Source organism: Miniopterus schreibersii, assembly GCF_964146895.1.
Source record: "Miniopterus schreibersii genome assembly, chromosome: 6".
NCBI lineage: Eukaryota > Metazoa > Chordata > Mammalia > Chiroptera > Miniopteridae > Miniopterus > Miniopterus schreibersii.
In genome coordinates, this window is record NC_138107.1 from 67539320 (window position 1) to 67561588 (window position 22269).

The 22269-nt window shown below is 37.3% G+C and overlaps 1 protein-coding gene across 1 annotated transcript in view; it reads right to left on the reverse strand.

The window, feature by feature from the left end:
- Positions 1 to 231: 231 nt before the first annotated feature.
- THEMIS (thymocyte selection associated) overlaps positions 232 to 22269 on the reverse strand; it is a gene marked incomplete at both ends in the record, with an annotated part of 108325 nt that continues 86287 nt past the window's right edge. The window contains one exon of the mRNA XM_081141436.1: positions 232 to 393. Within this exon, the coding sequence (XP_080997562.1) occupies positions 232 to 393 (162 nt within the window). The remainder of the gene's footprint in view (positions 394 to 22269) is intronic.

The following is a 22269-nucleotide window of genomic DNA, read 5'->3' on the forward strand; positions in this document are numbered from 1 at the left end:
GGCGTGCGGGGATCAATGGGGGAAAAATAAGACATTTCTAATACTTTTAACAATAAAGATAAATTTTAAAAAATGCAAAAGCGGGAATTGGGAAAAAACACACACAACTATATTCCAATGAGATCTGCAGGTCAGACAGTCACTTTGAATTATATATTCTAGACAAAACAGTAGTAAGAATTTGTATATTGTGCATTTGTCACGTAGGTGGTTGAAACCAATATCATGTGGCTAATGACCTGTGGTTCCATCGGTGCCATCTACTACAGTTGTTCCACTCTTGCTTCTCTCTTTCTCCGGATCTGCCAAAGCATTTTGACAACCAACTGGTACTTTTAAATCCTGGCCAGCTTGATTGGTGTGCACTTTCTTGGATATATCTACATGGAGACTCTGAAATGAGACCGGCCAGAAGTGATTGATTTTACAAGTAAATTATCAGTCCAAAATAAATGCTTCCCAGAGATATGACAAGGGTGAACATTTATCATATGGCAAGTTATTTCTTATATCTGGAACAGAACATTCTATATGTCAAAGGGAGTTACAAATTATATTTTCATCAATACATTTTGGTAACCGAGGTGTGGGATTTTTGTGGCAATCTAATGGACTAGAATAAGAAGTCATCTCAGACAGAGAAAATCATCTCCAAAGGCCATTTGTATATATTGCTTTCTTCTTGTGGATCTTATAAAGTACTCTTCATTTAGAACATTTTCACTCAGTTTTTATTCCTATAGTAAATAATCCTGCATTTCTTTATATATTGCATGATTATACACTGTATAATGAAGAGATTTCACTTCTGTATTATTGTCATTCTTTATATAAAACAAATCATAACATCTGCCTAAAAATTAATCACACTGGTATCAGTATTACGCAAACTTGACAGAGCTCTTCAAGTCGATTTAAGAATAATAATTCATCATAACAATGAATTATTAAGGCACAACATCAATAAACCCCAGGATCCCAAAACTCATCACATATGAGTTGTCCTATAGTGTTTGGTATACTGGTATACTGTATGCTTCAAAAGAATCATCAGATAGGAGCAAAAATTAAAGCCCTAAACAAGAAATTGAACTTGCAGCACTGTTTTATACCCAAATTCAGACTGGGAGTTTTTCAGTTTGAGTGTGATTACAACACACTTAAAGATTCATAAAGTCAAAATGAGCTAGTTTTGGCAATCCACATAGCCATTTAAATTCACCAAAGGATAACATAATGAACATGAACAACTTTCCTTAAGTTCCTCCTATAGGTTGCTTATAGCATTAAATTCATTAAAAGCTTCCCTGAAAGCTTGAATCAAAGGCTTTAAAGCTTGGAAAAGACCAATAAGAAAGTGAGGGTCCAGCATGATTAAATGATTCACCCAAATTAACAGAATAGATAGTGCTGAGCCTTGGGGATATGTCTCCTGACTCTTAATTCAGTGTTCCCGTATCATTCTATGATCCATATGTTCATATAGTCATTCAGTGTGGTGGGCTGGTTACCGTTCTGGCCCCAATTCTTTACCCTTCTCTGTATCCATGTCCTGACCATGTAATTTTTTCAGTGCCCTCACACTCTGACTTTTGACTTGTCCATATGAATTCTGCACCATATGAGGATACTGGCCCATGTAACACACACAGACACTTGGAAGATGCTTGCATAATTGGTTTTTCTCACTTACCCTTCCACTATGCCATGAGAACATGCCTAGACCAGCCTGCTGGATGCTGACCAGGACAAAGAACAGATTCAAGTCATCCCAGTTATCCAAGTTGAGACAACCATAGCCGGAGGAACCCCAGAGATCTGGTCAAACCCAGCCTAGATCACCTGAAAATAACTCAGGTCAGCTGAACCCCATAGCCTCACGAACTAAATCAATGTTTGTGGATGTAGGCCCCTGAGTTTTTCTGGTGAGGAGGCAGCACTGTGTGGCAATAGCTAATGAGCACATCAACAACCATTTATCTGTATTATCCCAGATACAGGCTGCAGTGTGAGAATACAAGCATAAATATCACAGTCTCAGGCTCTAAATTGTTCAAACAGAATTTCTTAAATTGTTTAAGCAGAGAATTAAAACACAGTGTGGTACATCACTTTGTAAATAATTCTCCAATTTCTTTTCTAATGACAAAGGATGGGATCCTGGTGACGCTTTCAGTGACAACTTACATCAGAGTTTGAATGTTGGTATTAACTGGAACTAAACCACTACACTTGTTTACGTTGGACTCATCCACAGCCCACAAAAACATCCATTACTCACTACGAATTTATAAATTTATTGTGAGGCCTATCTTACTACATAACTTTGTTATAAGATAGGCCTTCTTACTAAGCACTTTCCTGGTAGCTTTGGGAAATACATGACTCTTCAGGTTATTAGCTGAGAATTAAATCTTGCTTTCTCCTTACTGAGGGGTACACCACACTAAAGGAGGGACTCTGCTTCTCGCTTTTTCATGCCAAATCCAATCGATAATATTAAGACATTGAGGGAAAATGTAAGAGGTCCATGTAAATTGTGTATTTACAATATATCCCAGACTTCAAAGGAAAAATGTTGAATTTAAGTAAAGTCCTTAAACCTGAAACCTAAAAGCTTAAGGTTTGAAAGGCCGAGAAAATGACTGATTGATTAGAATGAGTCAAGCATCACCAAGGCCTGGTGCTTCTTGATGCAAACCTCTGGCAGACTGTGCCTGTTATAAACATATCAGCACCTCAACAATTAAAACCCCCACATCGAGGCTCCTATAGTCAAGCCCCGTCAGGTCTTCCAATCTCTCTGTTTTACTATCACAGCTATGCTCCTGTTTCCTGCTCTCTAAGTAAAGAGAGGTAGATGTGTCTTAAGTTACTGAACCTGCCACAATCTCTCAAGCTTGTTTACTTAGTCAGCCTTCCCCCCAGTTCTCTGAGTCTCCAAACCAGGCCCAGATACTAATTTTCTGTTACAATAAAGCTCCCACAGTGCTCTGTTCTCCACTGCCCAGCTGGAGTCCTTTAGGTCCCTCCGTCCCTCCCTCCGCCTCTCTGTCTCCGCCCCCTTCCCCTTTTCTTACGTCTCAAATTATTCTATTGTGCCTTCAGAACTTCGCTCCATGGTTTGCAAATTGCACTATGTACTCAACTTCCTTTCAGAACATTGTATCTTTCTTCCTAAAGTTTCATTCTCCACTGAGCACAGCATTCCTGCAAATGAAGACGGCTGCCTCTTCCTCCACAACCTAGATGCCCTCAGGGATGATCCTCTTGCCCACAGTGCTGCCCACTGCATCCTTACCTCTGGGAAAAAGTCCCTGCTGCTTTGATATTTTTGCCATCTGGCTATGCACCATCTCCCTTCTTGTTAGAATCATCTACCTACTAATCTCTAGTTACAATCCATCCTTCATAAAAGGACTGGATTATTGTTTTCTCTTCTAGCCCCATGAGCCTGGATGATGCTCACATCTACACAAACATTACATTTTTTAAAATACCCTGACAGGATCTCCTTATTATAAATAAGCTTTTTATTTCTCCACCTTAGCTCTTCTCTCCCAGAACCACACCTGAAACCTGTCATAACCAGAATATTTTCCGCTTCCAAAATTGCTAAATGTCTTTCCCTCTCACCTGATCTCCTGTCTTCAAGTTTTTTGTTTTCACTCCAGCCAAAGCTCTTACCTTCAAGACTGCCCCCCTCGCCAACCAGGACTATTCTTGGACCTCAGTGGGAACTGAGATCCCCTGATATCTCTACTTTCTCTACAGCCACCAGCCCTCTAGGCTCTTTTCCCTGCCTTCTCTACGCAGCATTCATCCTAGTTCTAAAACTAGATGTCAGGCGAGACCTTTTTTTATCTCTCTGCAGCATTTGACATGTCTTGTCACTTCCTTTCCTGGCTTCTGGTGTCCCTCTTACCACTCTGACCACTCATTCTTGGTTTCCATTGACTGTTAAGTGTTTCTCAAGGTTTTGTTACTGATCTAGTTTTTTTTTAAACCATCCCTAGATAACTTGCATAATTACAGGGCTTAATTTACCATCTATATATTTATGACTCAGGGGAGGGGCCAGATTTAATAAATAAGATGAAGCAGAGATTGTATAACATGCCAAGCACTCTGGACTCCAACTCTAATGACCTCTAGTTCTACAATCCCACCATTCTCCCTTCCTGACTTAAGGCTTGGCTATTCCATTTACCTAGAGCATTATCACAAACTCTTCCTCCTTAATTTTACTAAATTTTTTAAGTTCATTCAAGTTTTCACTCACCATGTAGACTTTAGCCAGCATCTTTGTTTGTTTTCTAGTCTCTGAGCACCTTATACTTGTACTGCAAAGCAGTTTTCACAAATACAATGAAATAACACCTGACTTAATGTTTAATGTCTATTTCTCTGGTTAAAAAAATAAACCAAATGGAATAAGGACTACGTCTGTCTTAGTCAATGTTCTAAGTCCTTATTGCAGTGCTTTAAATATAGTAGGTATCAAATAACTATATATTAAATAAGTGGAGAAATGCTTGAATAAAATATAGACTCAAGTTTTTACAAACTTTTTCTTGATTCATTTATCAATGGCCATTACAAATTCGTATGTTCCTATGTGAAGAGTGATATCCAGTCACTCCTAACAGTAATCCTTATTATATAGTTGAAAAGCACACACCTTTTAGCTGGTTTTATTCATAGAAATACATATTGCAAGTCTTATGCTTTTAAATAAACTCATTTCTCTGGTTCAAGTTAGATTAGTCACTATATACTGAAATTATAAATCAAAGAATGGTTATGTAAGGGAAAGGGAGATCCTGAGAACTGAGTGTATATATACAGTGACCCCATATTCCTGAGGCACAAGACTGTGGCCCGACAATAATGAAAGAAATAAAACTCTCTGTCAGACACTGCTTCAAAGATGTCAAGCCTTCAACTTGTAGATGGAAATGTGGAAAATGAGGTACAGAGGAAAATGAGAAAAATAAAATGTGTGCAAAGAATAAAGAGGAAGACAGATAAATTTGAACTGGCATCATCAGGCCTTTGTGACCACTCTATAGCTGTGCTTCAAAAATAAATCCTGTTTATTTTGTGCAATTTCCACTTAACTTGTCGTTAGAAATGAGTCATTAGGATCCTGTCTGTTAATATAAAACAACTGTTAAATTATTTCTCGTGTTATTCTTGGCTTGTAGTTGGCATACTGCTTTTAGTGTGCCTGCTGAAAGCAATGATTCAATTACAAGGTTCTGAATATTTTTCCCATGAACAAAGAAAGGAACAAATAAGCGTTACCAAAAAATAAGATGTCCATGAAAAAAAAAAAGTAAAAGATTTCTTCAAATCTATCTTTCATCTCATACCTAAAGCCATGTTGTTGGGTAAACATCATCGTTTTCCAAACCATCCACTGAGATTCCCAGTGCGTGATTATATTCACTTGTGTCTCTTCTCCCCAAGGGCACATAAAGTTTGTTTTTCCTTAAAAAGCCACACAGAGCTTGTCATGGCCCAGGGACTAAATATCACTCACATTTAAAACAACATGAAGTATCCCAGATAATGCACTTCACTTTATACTTTGTAAAAAATCACTCCCTCTCCTAACGGACTAAAAAACCCTGCCTCCTTTTCTGCTTATATAAACAACTGCTCCTTCCCACTGCCTGTGCGAACTTCTTCTTTTACAAGAAAAGTAAACTCAGGTGATATTTGGGGGAAAATTTCTCAGTAACTAACTTTCTCCCTCAGAATTAAATCTGCTTAAATCAAGAACAAAAATAGTAATTCAGAGACTATGCATTAAAATAAATATTAAAATCGAATCATAAGAAATACAGGTTTGCAAGGCACATCAAAGTATCATTCCATGAGAACATGTAATCCTCTATGTAATGTTTTCTAATGTGTGTGTGCGCGCCATGTGTGTATTTTCTCTTTTGTTTGTTATACGGTTGAATCACCATAAATAATTTATAAGATTATCAAGAAGTTTAAAAAACTCCTAATATTTTTATTGTGCATTATATGGAAGAAAATGTCTGGTTTTTTTCCTGAAGAAAATGTTTAAACAAGCAAGAATGTGAAATGAAAAATCATCTAACGTTGATCATCCACATAAACAGTCCTCTCTTTCAGATGGTTATCTGATGTTTTATACAATTATCCATCTATACTCATAAACTGTCTTTTCTGCACAGAATGTATTCTTTATACCAAATGAAAGAATATGCTCTTGTGTTTGTTCCACCCAGGCCCAAAGACAAGCTGTCATTGACATGGTTCCTGTCCATGCAGTCTCAGGTGGTTTGCAGAGAGGCTGGCCAGACCTGTGACTGGTAGGCCTTATATTAGAAGCCCATTTTCATCTCTCTCACTTCTAGAGTTTCAGATTGTGGCCCTCCCTGGTGAGACTCCTTGCTGGCATCACTTACTCTTCTCAGCCAATGCTCTTCACCTCGTGATTATGCACACCTTCTTCAGATGGGACCATCCTGGCTGGGCTATGAGCTGGCAGTTGATTGGGAGCCTTAGTGGCAGTCACAGGTACATGAATGTGGCATGACATTTAGACACTCTTGGGCTCAACTGTAGTTGACAGATGGGACAATCCCTTTCTCCTCTCCCTGCTCCAAGTACCACCAGAAGTTCAGACGTTTAAAAGAGCTGAGGTTTTCTATCTGCCCTGCCCATTCCCTTGGGTAGGAGAAGAGGCAATTGGCCTATAGGAAAGAAAAACGCCTGTGTCTGCTTCCTAAGTTGTCCTGGTAAGAGACAACATCCCAATTCTTTAAAGACCTCCTCTACCTGCCGGACTTGCTGGGGCAAGACCCAAGAGAAAACATCCTTGTTGGAACTATGATTAGAGATCTTAACAAGTATTATATATCAAAGACCTTACCATGTTCTTTGGGAAAGAAATCCTTCATTTACTCTTGAGAAGACTTTAAATCTTTACATTCAAACACATGTTTCAAGAACATATTAATTGCTAAAGGAAGAGACTCACAGTACTCATATATTTCAGTTGTATCTTCCTCTGTTTTTCCTAGTGCAACTGGGAACTAGACAATTTAACATCTAGAAGTCTCACCATCCTTATTTGATGTTGATTTGACAACCCTCTTGGGAAAAATAAAATTCTAGCTCTTGGATGCAGGAAGAACTCAATATAATCACACACTTTGTTTGATCAAAACAAATTTAAGAATTTTGTTCCAGAGTACTCATGGTAGAGAAGCTCTTCACACCCTAGTCAAGCTCAATTCAATCTTCTTTTTGCTACTCTAATCTATGAATTTAGTCAAAGATGAAATGGACCCTTGAGCCAATGTTTAACCAATATATTTTTATTTTAAAATGCAGTCAGAATAGACAGCTAATCTCTAGAATTGTTATTCTTAAGAAGATAAATGAGCAGTCTGGCTGCCCTCAAAGATATTAGTGCTGTCACTCCCAGTAATGGACAAGCATGCAAAGGGGTTGCTATTTTAAAGATGTTGTAACAAGTGCATCCCCTTCAAAATACCAAGACTGGTTTACTTACAATGTTGGAATTGTGAACACTGGGATAGCTCTTTGCATATCAATTAATCTTCTTCTTTTACTTTATTTTGCTCTCCTGTAAATCTTAAAATTATTAATTCACATGGTTCTTGTTATAACTTACATAGCTCCTATTTTAATTGGGAAGTTGTAACTCTTCGTGTGAGGTAATCTGTGGCCAAAGGGGAGGAAAATTAATCTTAGTTTAAATGATAGAAATAGAAATTACAGTAGAATAAACTATATGACACATTTTCTGTTTAGATTAGCTTTTGGTGAAATTAGTTTTGAATCAGTGGACATATGAATAGCATTTGGAAAGTGTCCAGCAGAGCAACTCTTGCTGCAGATGGCAGATGGGGAATGCAGTGTACCACATAACAGTTCTGGATCTAGGAGAAGTATTCTAAATTCATTCCTTAAAAATTACATTTGAAATAATTTTAACCTTCTGGGTATTAAAACACAGCCTTTCACATGAGTCTCTGAAAGGTATCCATCCTGGCAATCTGATTGAAAACATTGCTATATTATTATTTGAGCTAGAAACAATTTTTAATAAGTATGATTCATCTCACCATTTCTTCAAGCATTCATATTATGTGAAATGGTAAATGGCATTCTTGCCACTAAAGTGTTGCTAAAATTAAAAAGCTCATGCTGTTGTGAACAAGCGCCCAACATAGGCTGTTGTCCTTGAAGGCCGGCTTCCCACCTCACCTCAACATTCCTTTGAGACCCTTTCCCACAAAGGCTGCCCTTCTCCCTGCTTCCTGCACACCCACCCTATTCTCCATCCCTTTATAAAGCACTGTCTGACACCACCACCCAACACCGTCTCCAGCTTTCTACAGCATTCAGGCATGACCCTTCCATTGTCTCTGGGATCCTGCTGCAAAGAGGGCTCATAACGCTCTCTTCATCTCAGGTCCTCCTCTGTCGTCCCTCTACCAGCTTGACAGCAGAGGCCCCTAGTGTTTACATCTAGTCGAACACTTTTTTCTATTCCTTTTTAGCCTCATGTAAGTACAGTCAGAACTTGGACCTCATTGTCCCTCAGAATTTCTCCACCATTGAGATCTTGGATTCTAAGACTTCCCTCTGTGCTCACACTTATCACTGTTCTTTCCTCTCAGTCTTCAATTCTTTTCTTCCTTTCAGCCTCTCCTTTGCCTCACTTGCTTTCCTACCCTCAGAGTCCTTAGAAACAGCTTAACAATTTTCTCACTGTGGTTATAAGATCCTCACTTTCCATTTTACCCTCTTTGCCAATCCCTAAAAATCACTTTGTTTTCTCACCTGTCAAAATTAATTCACTGATGGTAAAATAATAATAACAACAACAACAATAATTGTCTTGTAATTGTCCCAATTTGGCTCTGACATAAACTGGTGCTGCCTGGGGACATCGGGTCCTCAATGGTGCTGTTATCGGAGGATCTCTGCTTCAGTTCCTTGTGAGCAATCCATAGGAGATCTTCCAAATCTTTTCCTCTTTGATCTAGCTCACAACTGCAACCTGGCATTCCTCAATCGTAGGAAGTTATGTAATCACTTAATTCACTGAGATTGTGACCATAGGAAATCGATTCCCACAGCTCCCTTTGTCTTTTCTTAGAAGTGCACTTCTCTCTCATTTTTCCCACAAAATGTCCCACCCTCCTCCTCCTGCTTTGCCTGTGACACTTTCCCTCCCCCTTTCCTACTGACTGACTTAATCCACTGTCCTGCCCACTCCCAGTGCAGTCTCTGCCTCTCTGCCTCTCCATTGCCGTGTTCATTTTCTGCCAAGCTTTAGGAAAAGTAATCTTTTCTTCCCGCTCATTTTCCTTTCCTCCCACTGCCTTATTATATGGGTATTTACTGCAGAGCATCTGGTTTCTATTCCTACCACTTGACTGAAAATATTTTCACCAATAACTTTCTAACCATCAGTCATAAATCCCATGGCTTTTTCTCAGACCTCATAGTTCCTGCGCTTTCTGCTGCACATCACTCTGTTAACCACCTCATCATTTTTAAAAAACAATTTTCTCTTCAGTTTCCGGTAACACTGTACCCTCATCTTTCTTCTATCTTTTAAATTGTCACTCACTCCTCTCCTTTGCTGTCTTTTTTCCTACCACCCTCTAAATCACTGATCTCTAAACTATTCTGATTGTATCTTAACAATAAAACTTTTAAGCATGAACCATAAATGTGATTCATGTATATGTACATTTACTCTACTAAGATACCATGCACATCATAAAACAAACTCCAATTAGAAACATTAAAATTAGAGTTAAAGATATTTTAAGCAAAATTTTATTTTTGATAATAATATTGAGAAAAATGGTTGAGTAGTTTTCATTACTTTTAAAATCTTGATTTAATAGTTTGTGATACAGCAATTCAATTGTTTGCTTCATGATTCAGTTGACTTATATACTGAGTTTTAATAATTGTCACCACTAAAACATGTTGCTTCACAAACACACATGGATCCAAATGAAAAAAGTACATTGCTAATTGATCTGTCATTATACAACAATGTCACCTAATTTTGCAAAGTTGTTGAAATTGGCTAGGAAATTCCTATCTTCCCTGATGTCAAACTGTTTTTAAAAATTGAACAGATTAGAATGAGTAGGTAATTAAAATTTTAACTATTGCATTTAAAACCCACTGAAATTCTTCAGAAGATTTTATGAATGGTAAGAAATTTTGTTTCCTAGTTTTTAAAGTTTGCAAGATGAGAGGTTTTATAGGTTGCACTAGATACACTGCATTTACACTTATTTTCAGCAATAAGCAGTACATAACTTTATACCTATTTCATAACAATCCATTTTCAAATTTTCTATGTAGAATTATTCTTTTATTATAATTATTTTTGCCACTTTTAATTGAAAGGCCAGCTCAAGTGTGTATGTGTGTTCCTCTAGGTAGCAAGACTTCTAACAGGCACTTACTGTGAACTAGGTAGGCACATTTGAACACACCTTTTCTTGTAAAATAAATATTAATATTAATACATCTTTAATTTTTAAAAAAATGATTTGTCATAAGATAATCAGTAAATCTTTATATGGTGCAAAAGAGTGTCACAGTCACTCCCCATCTCCAAAGTGTCCTGAGGATTTTGCACATTTGTTTTACACTTTTGTTTCTGCAAATTAACCATATTCAAAACATTCTGCAGACCTTTATAAACTCCTGGCGACTATTTCTTTGCTGCAGTAACTTGCCTATAATGCTGGGAATACATTTCATATGTAGATTCATCTCTCTAAGCTTCCTTAAGGATTACTCTTAAAAATTCTAGACAATGCAGCTGCTATAGCAGTACTTGTACTTATTTAGTTTATCCATAAAGCAACGCTTTCAACTAAAGTCACTGAAGAAAAGGATAATGGCTTCTTCAATGCATTCTATTTTTTTTCATGGGTTTCATTATTGAAACACAATCTCACAAATATAATAAACATATATGTCAGGAAAAAACTGAACTCTCATGCACTTTATAGAAAATCTCCCTCACTGGAGTCACTTGTTCATTCAAATAATAACAATAGCTAACATTTATTTTGTGCTCACTCTGTGTCTATGCCTGTTTCATGTATTAGCATGCTGAAATCTTCTGCACTTTTAAAAACAACTTCCAGGAGTATTTTCAGAAAAAGAAATGGTTTTAATTTGCCATCACATTACTTCTTTGAATTAACTTGTCCATTTTTAGGAAGAACTGGTGTACTAGTAATATGTCACACTTTCTTTATTACTGTTAAAGAAAACTCAAAAGAGTTAAGGTTAACTTTAGTGAATTTTAAATGTAATGAAGTACTGGATTGAGTATAACGCAATTATAAGCAACACTGCAAAACTATAAACAACTGTTTCCATATTTTTGATGCTTAGCTTTAAAATATATTGTTAACCACCATTGCTTCATTTTCTCAGTTACTAATATAGCATAACACAGTATAAAAATATGATGAAGTTCACTCTCAGAGTGTTTGTAAATCTTCATTTCAATCTTGGTGATTTCAAATTTTTGGCTGACATCTTGAAGGGTATGATTCATCTTTTTTTCTTCTCCTAACATGGCTGATGGAGCAATATTACCAGTGTGAAAATTGTCAGTTCTACTTTTTAAAAAATCGCTCAGTTTTCCTTTGCTTTTATCATAAATACAATATTTTAATAAATTTACTTACTGAAGTATGTAATGCTTTTAGAAAGATGCACAAATAATAAGAACAGCTCAATGACTTGCTAGGAATTGAATGCCCCTATGTAACTACTACCCAGATCTGGAAATAGAGTGTTAATAGCCCTCAGCAGCTTCCTCATGCTAAACCCAGTAACGTTGCCAGTCCCTCTTCCCCAAAGCCACCTGCTAGTCTAACAGGTGAATCTACATATTATTTCTCTTTCTTGTTTGGAAACCTTTACACTTTGATTCAAAACCTTTACACTTTTACTCTTTTGTATATGGCTTTTTTTCTTTTTAACCATAACATTATAGAATACTCCACTGTATGAATACACAAATATTTATTTATCTACTCTACTACTGAAAAATATTTGAGTTGTTTCTTTTATCTATTACAAATAATGGTGCTATGGATATTCCTGTACACATCATTTAGAGCACATACATACACTTTTCTTTTGGGTACATATATGAATACATTTCTGTAGGCAGTAAATTTTGGTTAATAGGGTATGTGTATGCCCAGCTTTACCAAAAGGTTTTCTAGAAAATAGTCCAAGAAGGAGTATACAAAGTTTCAGTTTCTTCATATTCTTGCTAAGATTTGGTACTGTCATTTTATTTAACCATTCTAGCGATTCTATAAAATGTTATCTCGCTGTAGTTTTAATATATAGGAAGCCGTAGTTTGGACAATGTTGCAGGGAGGGGCACAGGGGTGCTCAGGACATGAGGTTACAATCTAACAACAAGGCTGAGCACATGAATAATACAGACTACATGATCATGATGTGTTCAAAGTCAGCACTGAGGATCACGAGAGGTACCTCGAAGAACAGGCCAGACATCTGAATCCGGTGACACTGCATTCAAGAGGCCTTGTGCTGTAGACCAGAAACAGTCTGCCTCGCACATTGAGAGCCTCCAAAAGTGACAGTCGCCAGGGCAACTCCTCTGATGTAAGGCATTACTAGGTGATAAAGCTGTTTCTCACATGGGCAACTCTGTGCTGTCTGCTCTATGACTTGGATTTGGAGACATTTATTTAATGATGATCAGTGTTTCTCCTAAGGGTCTTCAGGGAAACCAGCTAGCTAGTATGTGTTCTTTTTGAACATTTTTGGACACTAAGCCTCCAAGCATTCATTGAACTACATACATTCTTGGTTAGTGAAATCATCAGTAAATCCAGTCATGTAGATCTGGACTTTCCTGGAAGGATTTGTTGGCAGACAGTAACATAGACCAGATCCTCCACTGTGGCCAAGCTCACCATCCATCATGGCATTTGCTCTTGGTTAATTACAGAGGAATAAAGAGAGAAGAGAAGGTTGTTTGGATCCAGGTGTCTTTTCCACCTGTGTATGAAATTCTCACTTAATAACCAAAAATTTAGAAATGTCATTTCTCTTCTGATGTTTTGTAATGTATGTCTAAAGTATTGGATTGAGAGGAAATTAATTTTATGCTATGTAATTTATACAGGAAATGGAGAGATCTTAAATTTACGCTGAGAAAATACTATGAGGCAGAGCTGACGTATTCACACACACACACACACACACACACACACACACACAGAGCATTTGACATTCTGCAGAAAATGTTTTGACTCACACATTACTCTGGAGAGAAATTCAGTAGAGAAGAGAGTAGAACTGATGATAAGGGATATTTAAAAGCTGAGTATTTATTGATATGGTCTTTACCAAAATCTAGCCCCAGGATCATATAAACACTTTAAATACATTAAAACCTCTACACAAGTACATGATATGTCTTTATCTGTCAAGTTGAAACTCAGCTGACAGAGAAACTATGACAGTCAAAGCTGATAACCCAAACTCAAGTACAAAAGGATTCAACAACAGCCTCAAAGGCAAACCAGACTGGAGTCTAGGCTAAAGGTTCACCGTTTTCAGACCTATGTTCAGATTGCTTTTATTACCTGCCTTTTTTTCCTTCCTCTGTATCTGTTTTGATCTGATGTAGTCAGAATTGTGTATTACATTGCCCTTATGATAATTAGAAGGTTTATTCCAGTTTCTGAAAACTACAAAATAATGAGTAGGGAAAACTGAAGGACCAAATAAAATAAAAACAAGGTATCTGTCCTTGAGGTTTTTTCCACAGGTAAGAGGAAAGGTAAAACAGTAGAACAAAAAAACAGGGAGTTGTAAAACATTAATAAAAATATGGTAACTAATTAAAACACTGCTCAAGCGATGTTTGATTTAAAATATCATGGTGCTCCTGCTTTAAAAATTAGGTTGTCAACAAAGACTTGATCAAGCGTCAGGGAGGTTGTGACTGTACTTTGGTAGTAATTTTCTATTGCCACCAGATGGCAGTCTTCCCTGGCTCTTCACAGCCACCTTCGAGTCTGGCTATTCATGCTGACAAAGCCATGGCATTATATCTATGTACTCGGTTTGAACGTGGGAAATCTGCCAGGGCTCCGTGGCTCCAGGATTAAATGTCTCTCATTTGAAAAGAGACTTCCATGGGCAGAGGTTTTTATTTTTTCAAGGCATCCATTTATCTTCTGGACAAAGGCTATTTACATAAACTGCAGGCTTAAGTTGAGCATCTTAGATCGCAGTTGGCACCTTTTCTTGATGTTCAGGACTCCAAGAGGCCGGTAACTGCACTAGTGAGTGTTTCAGAGTATCGTATTTCTTAAAAGCACAGCCAAGTCAGAAATATTCAAATGCCACCCATATCTCTAGTATTCTCATCTAATCTCAACTCCTTTAGTATTTACTTAAAACATTTTCATTTTCTTGGCAAGGAACTATGTAAATGCACTCAATTTTGCCTTCCTTATACATACATCCTTGAGGTATTTTTGGCTAATGTGTTAGGTTTGAGAATTTTACTCTCTAACTACATGTGCACAAATATATCACAAACTAATTCCAGAATAAAAGGCTTACCTCAATGATCAGTGACATTTGCATTCAGGAATTCTGAGCAATTGAGAATTCATCCACTCCCCATTGCTAGAAAACCTAATACATTCTCCAAACTATTTTTAATTTGTACTTCTAACAGATGTATATCCCTGACATGGATCGGTATTGGTATCAGCGGATTACTTTTTCAATATGAGAATTCACACAATACTAGATGCTGTGTATCCTTTATATAGGGAGTAAGCTTCGAGCCTTCTCATAGGGTACCTGCTCAGGGGAGAGGGTGGGGCTTCGGGGAAAATGACTTCTCAGGCAAGGGCATGACAGTGACTCAGGGGGGCACCTGAGGTGGGGCTCTGTGCTCATCCCTTGGAGTTTTCTTGCTGAATGGTAGTAGAACACACCATCCCAAAATATGACTGTAAGAGTTCAGCTGGTTTGGTACATTAATTATTTTGAGTTGTAGGCACTGGAAAAACAGTAAATGCAGGGAGAAACGGTCTCTGAACTCCCCTTATGTTCCTCCAAAAGTAACTAGATTGTCATAAATCACCGCCCCCCCCCCCCAGGGGTTTCATCAACCAGAAGGTTGGGTCTTGTCACAGAAGTCATGACACCACACACAGATAACTTTGTCACAAACTGGCATACCTCCCGCCTATTCTTCTTCGGGTCCCTTCATCCTATCCTTCCTGAAACCATTTACTCTCCCCCAAGCAACCTACATCTCCCACCCCTTTCCCTATTAAGATGGTATTTAAGCTTAAGTTCTAAAGCTACCTCTTTCGGCTACTCAATTTTCCTGGGTATCTCCAGCATATACTTGAGTTCTACATGTTAACAAACTTTGTTTTTTTCTTCTGTCAATTTGTCCTTTATTGCAGGGTACTCAGCCAAGAAGTCCTAAGAGTAAAAGGAAAAAAATTTTCCCCTACATTACTCACACATAAAAGAGAAAAGCACAAGTTATTGAACAAAAACCTATGGGCAACATAACCCTGCCCTAGATTCTCAACCTAGCCTTTCACCCCCACTCCATACAATGCAATATGCTGCAAATCTAGAGAATTTAAATGATTTTTCATATGCATTAGAATTCAGTATACATTTAAAAACAATATTCATTATCCAGAACTAAATTCACAGTCATTCACAGAGAATAGGACTGTAATACAGTTGCCCAATAATGTAGCATGTGTGAATACAATCATGCACAGAAAAGGAAAATTTTCTGCACATAGCAAATTGGAGACCAAATTATTCAGGTAAACAATACAACAAGGAGAGGCTGTAGTATTGTCCATGCTAGTTGAAAACAGCTAAAGTTCTATCCTATTTCAATAGCAAAGAGTCATAGGTTTTTCATATAAAATTAGAGTTTTCGATTTAACTTCTCTACTTAAAATTCCTCTATAACTCTTAATCTATAGCCCAAAGATAAATTCCAGAGTAAATTCTGTGACCTTTAAGATATTCACAACCCAATTTCATGCCTCCCCTTCTACACTCTGCTCTGTAATTCTCTGAGTATGTCCTGACTGCTTATTTTCAAGTCCATCTTGCTACATAGTGTGCTCCTGGCAGTCTTTCTACTTCCTCACCTTTCTGATTTCCAGGGATTCCTCAATATATATTTGATGAATTAATTAATCAATTAATTAAATGACTCATAGTTGCTTTTCTGACTAGGCTGTTTCTAAAAAGTTCCAAAATACCTGGGAAATACATCTATCCACTCTTCCTTGGGAAGCCCTGGAATACCCGTGTAGTATATTTGTTTCCTAGAGTTGCTGTAGCAAATTACCACAAACTGGTTAGCTTAAAACAGCAGAAATTTATCCCCTAAAAGTTCTGGAGGTCAGAAGTTGAAATCAAATTGTCACCCTGGCCATGTTACTTTCAGAGGCTCTGGGGGAGAAAACATTTCTGCCTCTTCCAGCTTCTGGTGGCTGTTGACAGTCCCTTAGTTTCCTTGGCTCGTGGCTGCATCAGTCCAACTTCTGCCTCCATCTCCACATTGCCTTTTTCTCTGTACTTTTGTGTGTCTGAACTCCCTCCCTTTCGCTCTTGTAAGATATGTATAATGGCACTTAGAGTCCACCAGTTAATCTGGGATAAACTCCTCCTCTCAAGATCCTTAGCTTAATCACATCATTCCTTTCAGGGAAATATTCATTTTTTTTTGCCATGTAAAGTGATAGTCAAATATCAGGTGATTGAGATGTAGACATCTTTTTAGGGGTCACATGCAGCCTACCACAACCTGAGAGCAAATAACCCCATGAGAACATGAAATTCAAACTGGGTTCGGGGTTCCTATCTCCAACACAAGATTTTCTTGGTTAGACCTAAGTCCAGACATTTCTATAGTCCTGAAATGGAAATTTTACATACGGTACCCAGGTAGACTGCTATTGCTAAGTGAGCTCCAAATAAAGCAACACTTTCCTAGAGAACAAACCCATGCGGGAAACAGAAGTGATAAGAGGGTAACTCAGGAAACAGACTTGATCAATGCACTTTGGTCCTGCATGTTGGACAGGCCAGTGCTGTGAGTGCTTGAGGACAGAGATCTCAAACACATGCTGTCCAGAGAGCAGCATGTGGGAGCCAGATCCAAAATGTGGGTAAGAAGCTCAAGATGAAAAATCAATTTTCACTTCCAAGGAACAAAGATAGCGAGGGCGAACAACTGTGGGACAAAAATAAATCAAAGTGAATTCCACCTACCTCTGGGAGTGAAGAAAAAAGGAAGAACCAGCCAGTGAGAAGGAAGAGGTGGCAGGTGAAACAGGGAGGGCCTGGGCGGCCTGCTTAACGCTGTAAACTAACAGATTGTTCTAAACATATAACCTAAAATGTGGTTTTGTATGACTCTGCAACCTACCACTTTTCCAATATTCTCATACTCTCCAAGATTCCAGTATACAAATAGTTAAAAACACAAAGTGGTTTTTAATATTATTCATTGAAGGCCTCCCATTCACATGGTGTGCATATGTACTGAGCAGAACCGCACTGGTCCTCAGGCAAGGCATGCTATCGATGGCCAGGGCTCATACTCACTTTCTCCAGTGTCATCTATGACTGTATGCATGGTCATGTGAGGAGAGGGTGGGAAAAAGAGCTATTGGAGAAGGGGTCACTGGACGTTGAGGCAGAGATTATCCCCCGATTCCTCCAGAGGAAGAAGTAGGAAAATAGTAAGAGCTTTGGCAACAGGAAACTAATTGGCTTGTTTCTGCTGTATCATTTCTTTTTCTGAGCAGGTAGAAATATTTTATCACAAAGACCATCTAAAAGGGAAGGGATTAAAATGTATACAAACTGCCAGTTACAAAAACATTCATGGGGATGGAAAGAACAGCATATGGAATATAGTCAATAATGTTGGGTGATTATCTCATAAATTACATAACTATATAATCGCTATATTGTATATCTGAAATTAATATAAAATTGTATGTCAACTTTAATTGAAAAATTTTAAAAAGAAATTTTTTTAAAAGGCCATCTAAAAATAAAAATAAAATAAAAAATAAAAAAAAATAAAAAGGCCATCTAAAATCATTTAAAAGCCCATGACATCAGGTACTGCAAACTCAAACACTTTCAGAGCACATGAAGCAGGGATCATAGAATAAAAGGAAGGGCCGTATTTGTGATTGACTTCAGAGTTGAAGTTACCACTTTGTGATCCCTGATTAGTAAGAATATCTTGTCAGACAAACACTACTGAAGTCTGGAAGGCTCTAGTGGATTTGAACATTGCTAAAAATATTTATTGGATCTAAAGTTCGCACTGTTTATAGCCATAGCTCAATGATAGAAATAAAAAGGAACAAAAATGATTAATAAAATGATTTTAATCAAACTCAACTGCATAGCCAATCCAATCAATTCTCCCCAAAGTATCTCTTAATTGGCCTAAAACCTCCCAATGTCATTAAAACAATGACCATATGTAAGGCCAGCCTCATTTCACTGAGCTGCTATTCAAAGGCAGGAGAGCATAAACATCTTGACTCTCTTTTCCACTGCTATCTGAAAATAAAGCTGGTACATGGTTACAAACGGTTGTAGAGAAGGAGAGGCCTTATTTATTGAAGCAATCTGTGATGGACATAGCAGTAGGCCTCTCGAGAGCATTTGTGAGTTACTAGGACCCCAAGACAAAACTATAAACCATTTACTACAATGCTTTTTCAAGAAAAAAGAAGTAAGAATTTAGGGGGCATTTTATGAAATACATATATATTTTTTATATTACCAACAAGTGTTCTAACTAAAAATTAAAGCCTTTTTAAAATTTTTGCTTTTGTAATCATGTTTGAAAATAGGTCCATTTCTCTCTTCCCCTCATCGTATATATAGAAAGACATTTGCACAAGTTTGCCTGCCCAGACCTGAAGAGTACTTAAATTTTATAGATATCATCTATTAGGAACCAATAAAACCCTATAAATACTGTAGCTCTCTGTAAGAAATTCAGTTTTAAGTCTACAAACATATTATCCAACTTCACTTTCTCAAAAGACATGTGGTTAATAATCGTTGTTATTAACAGAAGCAGTAAAAGATAACAGTCTACAATACATAAATTATAAAAAATACCGGTAAGCTTACCATTTCTTTTAAACTTTGCTCTTAAGTTTTCTGTACCTTTAAGGGTCAAATAATGATCTACACCTCATTTAAATATAATTATCATTTTTATTTCTTTTGGTGTTTCTTCTGATCTTGATAAAGGCTCATAGTAGCATTGTTTGCTGTTGCTTATCAAATTTCATTTCAATATTACCGGCTTAGAATCGTAGTGGGAGAAAGACTCTGCCAGACATGTTATGCACTCTACTCCGTAACAAAATAAAGATGCAAAATGAAGCGAACGAGGAGGGTAAGCCAACTAATGACATACAAAGGTCCTAGAATGAATTCTTAAGGCTTGGAGCACACAAAAATCAAGAGACGCAGAAGGAAGTGTTCAGCTATATTTAATTTGATATCCAGCTTCTCCAGTTCTGTAAGTGACCTCTGGAAGTCATTTGTGGTTACTGTGCTTTTCAGCTAATCCTTTACTTATAACAACTCATTCTCATAACCGACCTCCTCGTCAATTTCTTAATCTGCAGAATGGGAATAACAGGTACTGGCTGGCCACGAGAATGGGTCGAGGCCTCTCAGGCTAGATGAAAGACAGAAGAAATCATCAGAACCCTGATAATTTTCCATTAGATTACATTTGATCCCCACACAAATAGTAACATGGCATCAATGAAAAATGACAAAAGGCTTGGTTGCTGCAGAATAAAGAAAAATAACTTAAGCAAGTTCTCTGTAGGGCAGCTAACGGGGAAAAGAGAATATGGATTATTGTGGAAAACAGTATGGTGGTTCCTAAATTAAACATAGAATTACCATATGATCTAGTGATGCAATTTCTGGACATACACCCAAAAGAACTGAAAGCAGGGACTTGAATGTATATTTTTACACAAATGTTCATAGTAGCGGTATTCACAATAACCAGAGGTGGAAGCAACCCAGGGTCCACTGACAGATGAATGAATAAACAAAGTGTTAAATATATATACAGTGGAATATTATTTGGCCTTAAAAAGAAATGAAAATCTGACACAGTCAGGCATTATGCTAAGTGAAATAACTCAAACACAAAAGGACAAATCTTGTATGATTTCACTTACATGAGGTACCTAGAGTAGCCAGATTCAGAGAGGCAGAAAGTAGAATGGTAGCTGCCACGGCCTGGTGGGGAGGGGAAGTGGGAAGCTACTGTTTAATGGGTACAAAGTTTCAGTGTGGGAAGACGAAGAGTTCCAGAGATGATGGTGGTGATGGCTGCACAACAATGTGAATGTACTCGAGGCCATTAAACTGTACACTTAAATGTTTATTAAAACGGTAAATATGCATCATATATATTTTACCACAATAAAAAGATATGAGGAATATTTCTTCCTGAGTTTTAAAAAATTTATTTATTAAAATCGCTATCATATAGAAAAGCAAAATTTCTTAGAAATACAATACAACATATGTAAAGATGAATTATTAAAGAAAGGACAGAGGTAAAGTGGACTATTCTCTTGATTCGTCAGCATGCCAAGCGGCTCATGGAGGACTAAAAGGCAAGAAGCACCACTAGGTGACTGTGTTCTCCAGATTAAAATAATGATATGTCTGCTCGGGTGATAGTTTTGCATTAGAGCATCTTAATTTGAAGTTTATCACTTGACTGCTAATCATCTGGGCACGAAACATAACAGATATGAAGTCTGAGCCTGAGAAAATGTCGTCACCCTCAATTTTTCTGACTCCCAAAGCCAAATTAAATGAAAAAGTTGGCTTGACCTTTAGAAATTCATAGATGTGAATGGAATGAAGGAAAGAAGTTCATGTTAGAAATATGCTTGGAGCTCAAGAGGGGTTAAAGAATGAGATAACTGAAAAAATAGTAGGACAGAATTGTAATGTTCAGAGGATGCACTATTCCGTCCTTAAATGTAATAGGGATGGAGTACAAAAGGTTTCTTAAGATAGAGTCTCTTAAGAAAGATGTACAAGGGTTTCATAGTTGCTATGGTATTAGCTTTGTGGGCAGATGCTTAAGTCAAACAAAAGTACAGTCATCTTATTGTGCCCGGGGAACTAGACATATGTGTGATGATGAAGACGATGATTAAATAAATTTCTTTCATAAATCTTAACTCAAATTTCTCAGGTTCACAATGTATCACAAAAGCAAATCTTGTATTTAGAATAAGTTCTGTTAAAACAATGTGTAAATAGTGAAAAGCAAGTCTATGTTTTTTCATTATTATTCTAGTCATTTCTGTATTATGCCTACTGCCTACATGTGTTTCCTTAGGCAAAAGAACAACAGCCTAGTAGGTTTTACTTCCAACAGTGTAACATGTTACCCTACGAAAACTGCTTTTGGCCCAGAAGAAAATAAACAGTAAATACAAACATCTGGAAATAAAGCCATTATTAAATCATTGAAATTGACCAACTTTCCAATATCTGATATCACATGCAATGATCAGAGTTGCCACTGGAACAGATGGCTCATTGACTACTCCAGGCAACTATTCTCCAATAAGTTACAGAAGCTACAAAATGTCTTTATGGGGTTTGCCAGAATTCTCTGGTCCCCTTAGCTCAGCAAGTTAAAGGACGTTGATCCTCTGGGAATTTTCACTGGAAACCAAGTTTCTCTTCAGTAGCCTCTTCTTGCTCATTCTCCTCCTTCAATCCCTTTATCCCCCTTAATACTCTTATGTTACCCCAGATACTTCATATTATGTCAACTATGCAATTATAAAGGAAGAGAGGGAAAAGACTAAAAGAGAAATAAAACACAATGGAACTCCTGCTGATGGCTTCTGAGCTTTAGAGATACTAAAACAGAATGCTCTAACTTTGCAAAGCAATCAACCAAGGTGATCAAAACATCATTCTCACACAATCTAACTTGGGAGAACTTAAATTATTTCTCAACCCTTATGGAACAGCTGATAGCTGTTAAATGAAAATGAAATGTATTTTAATAAACACTGCCATTATAATTATTCAAAG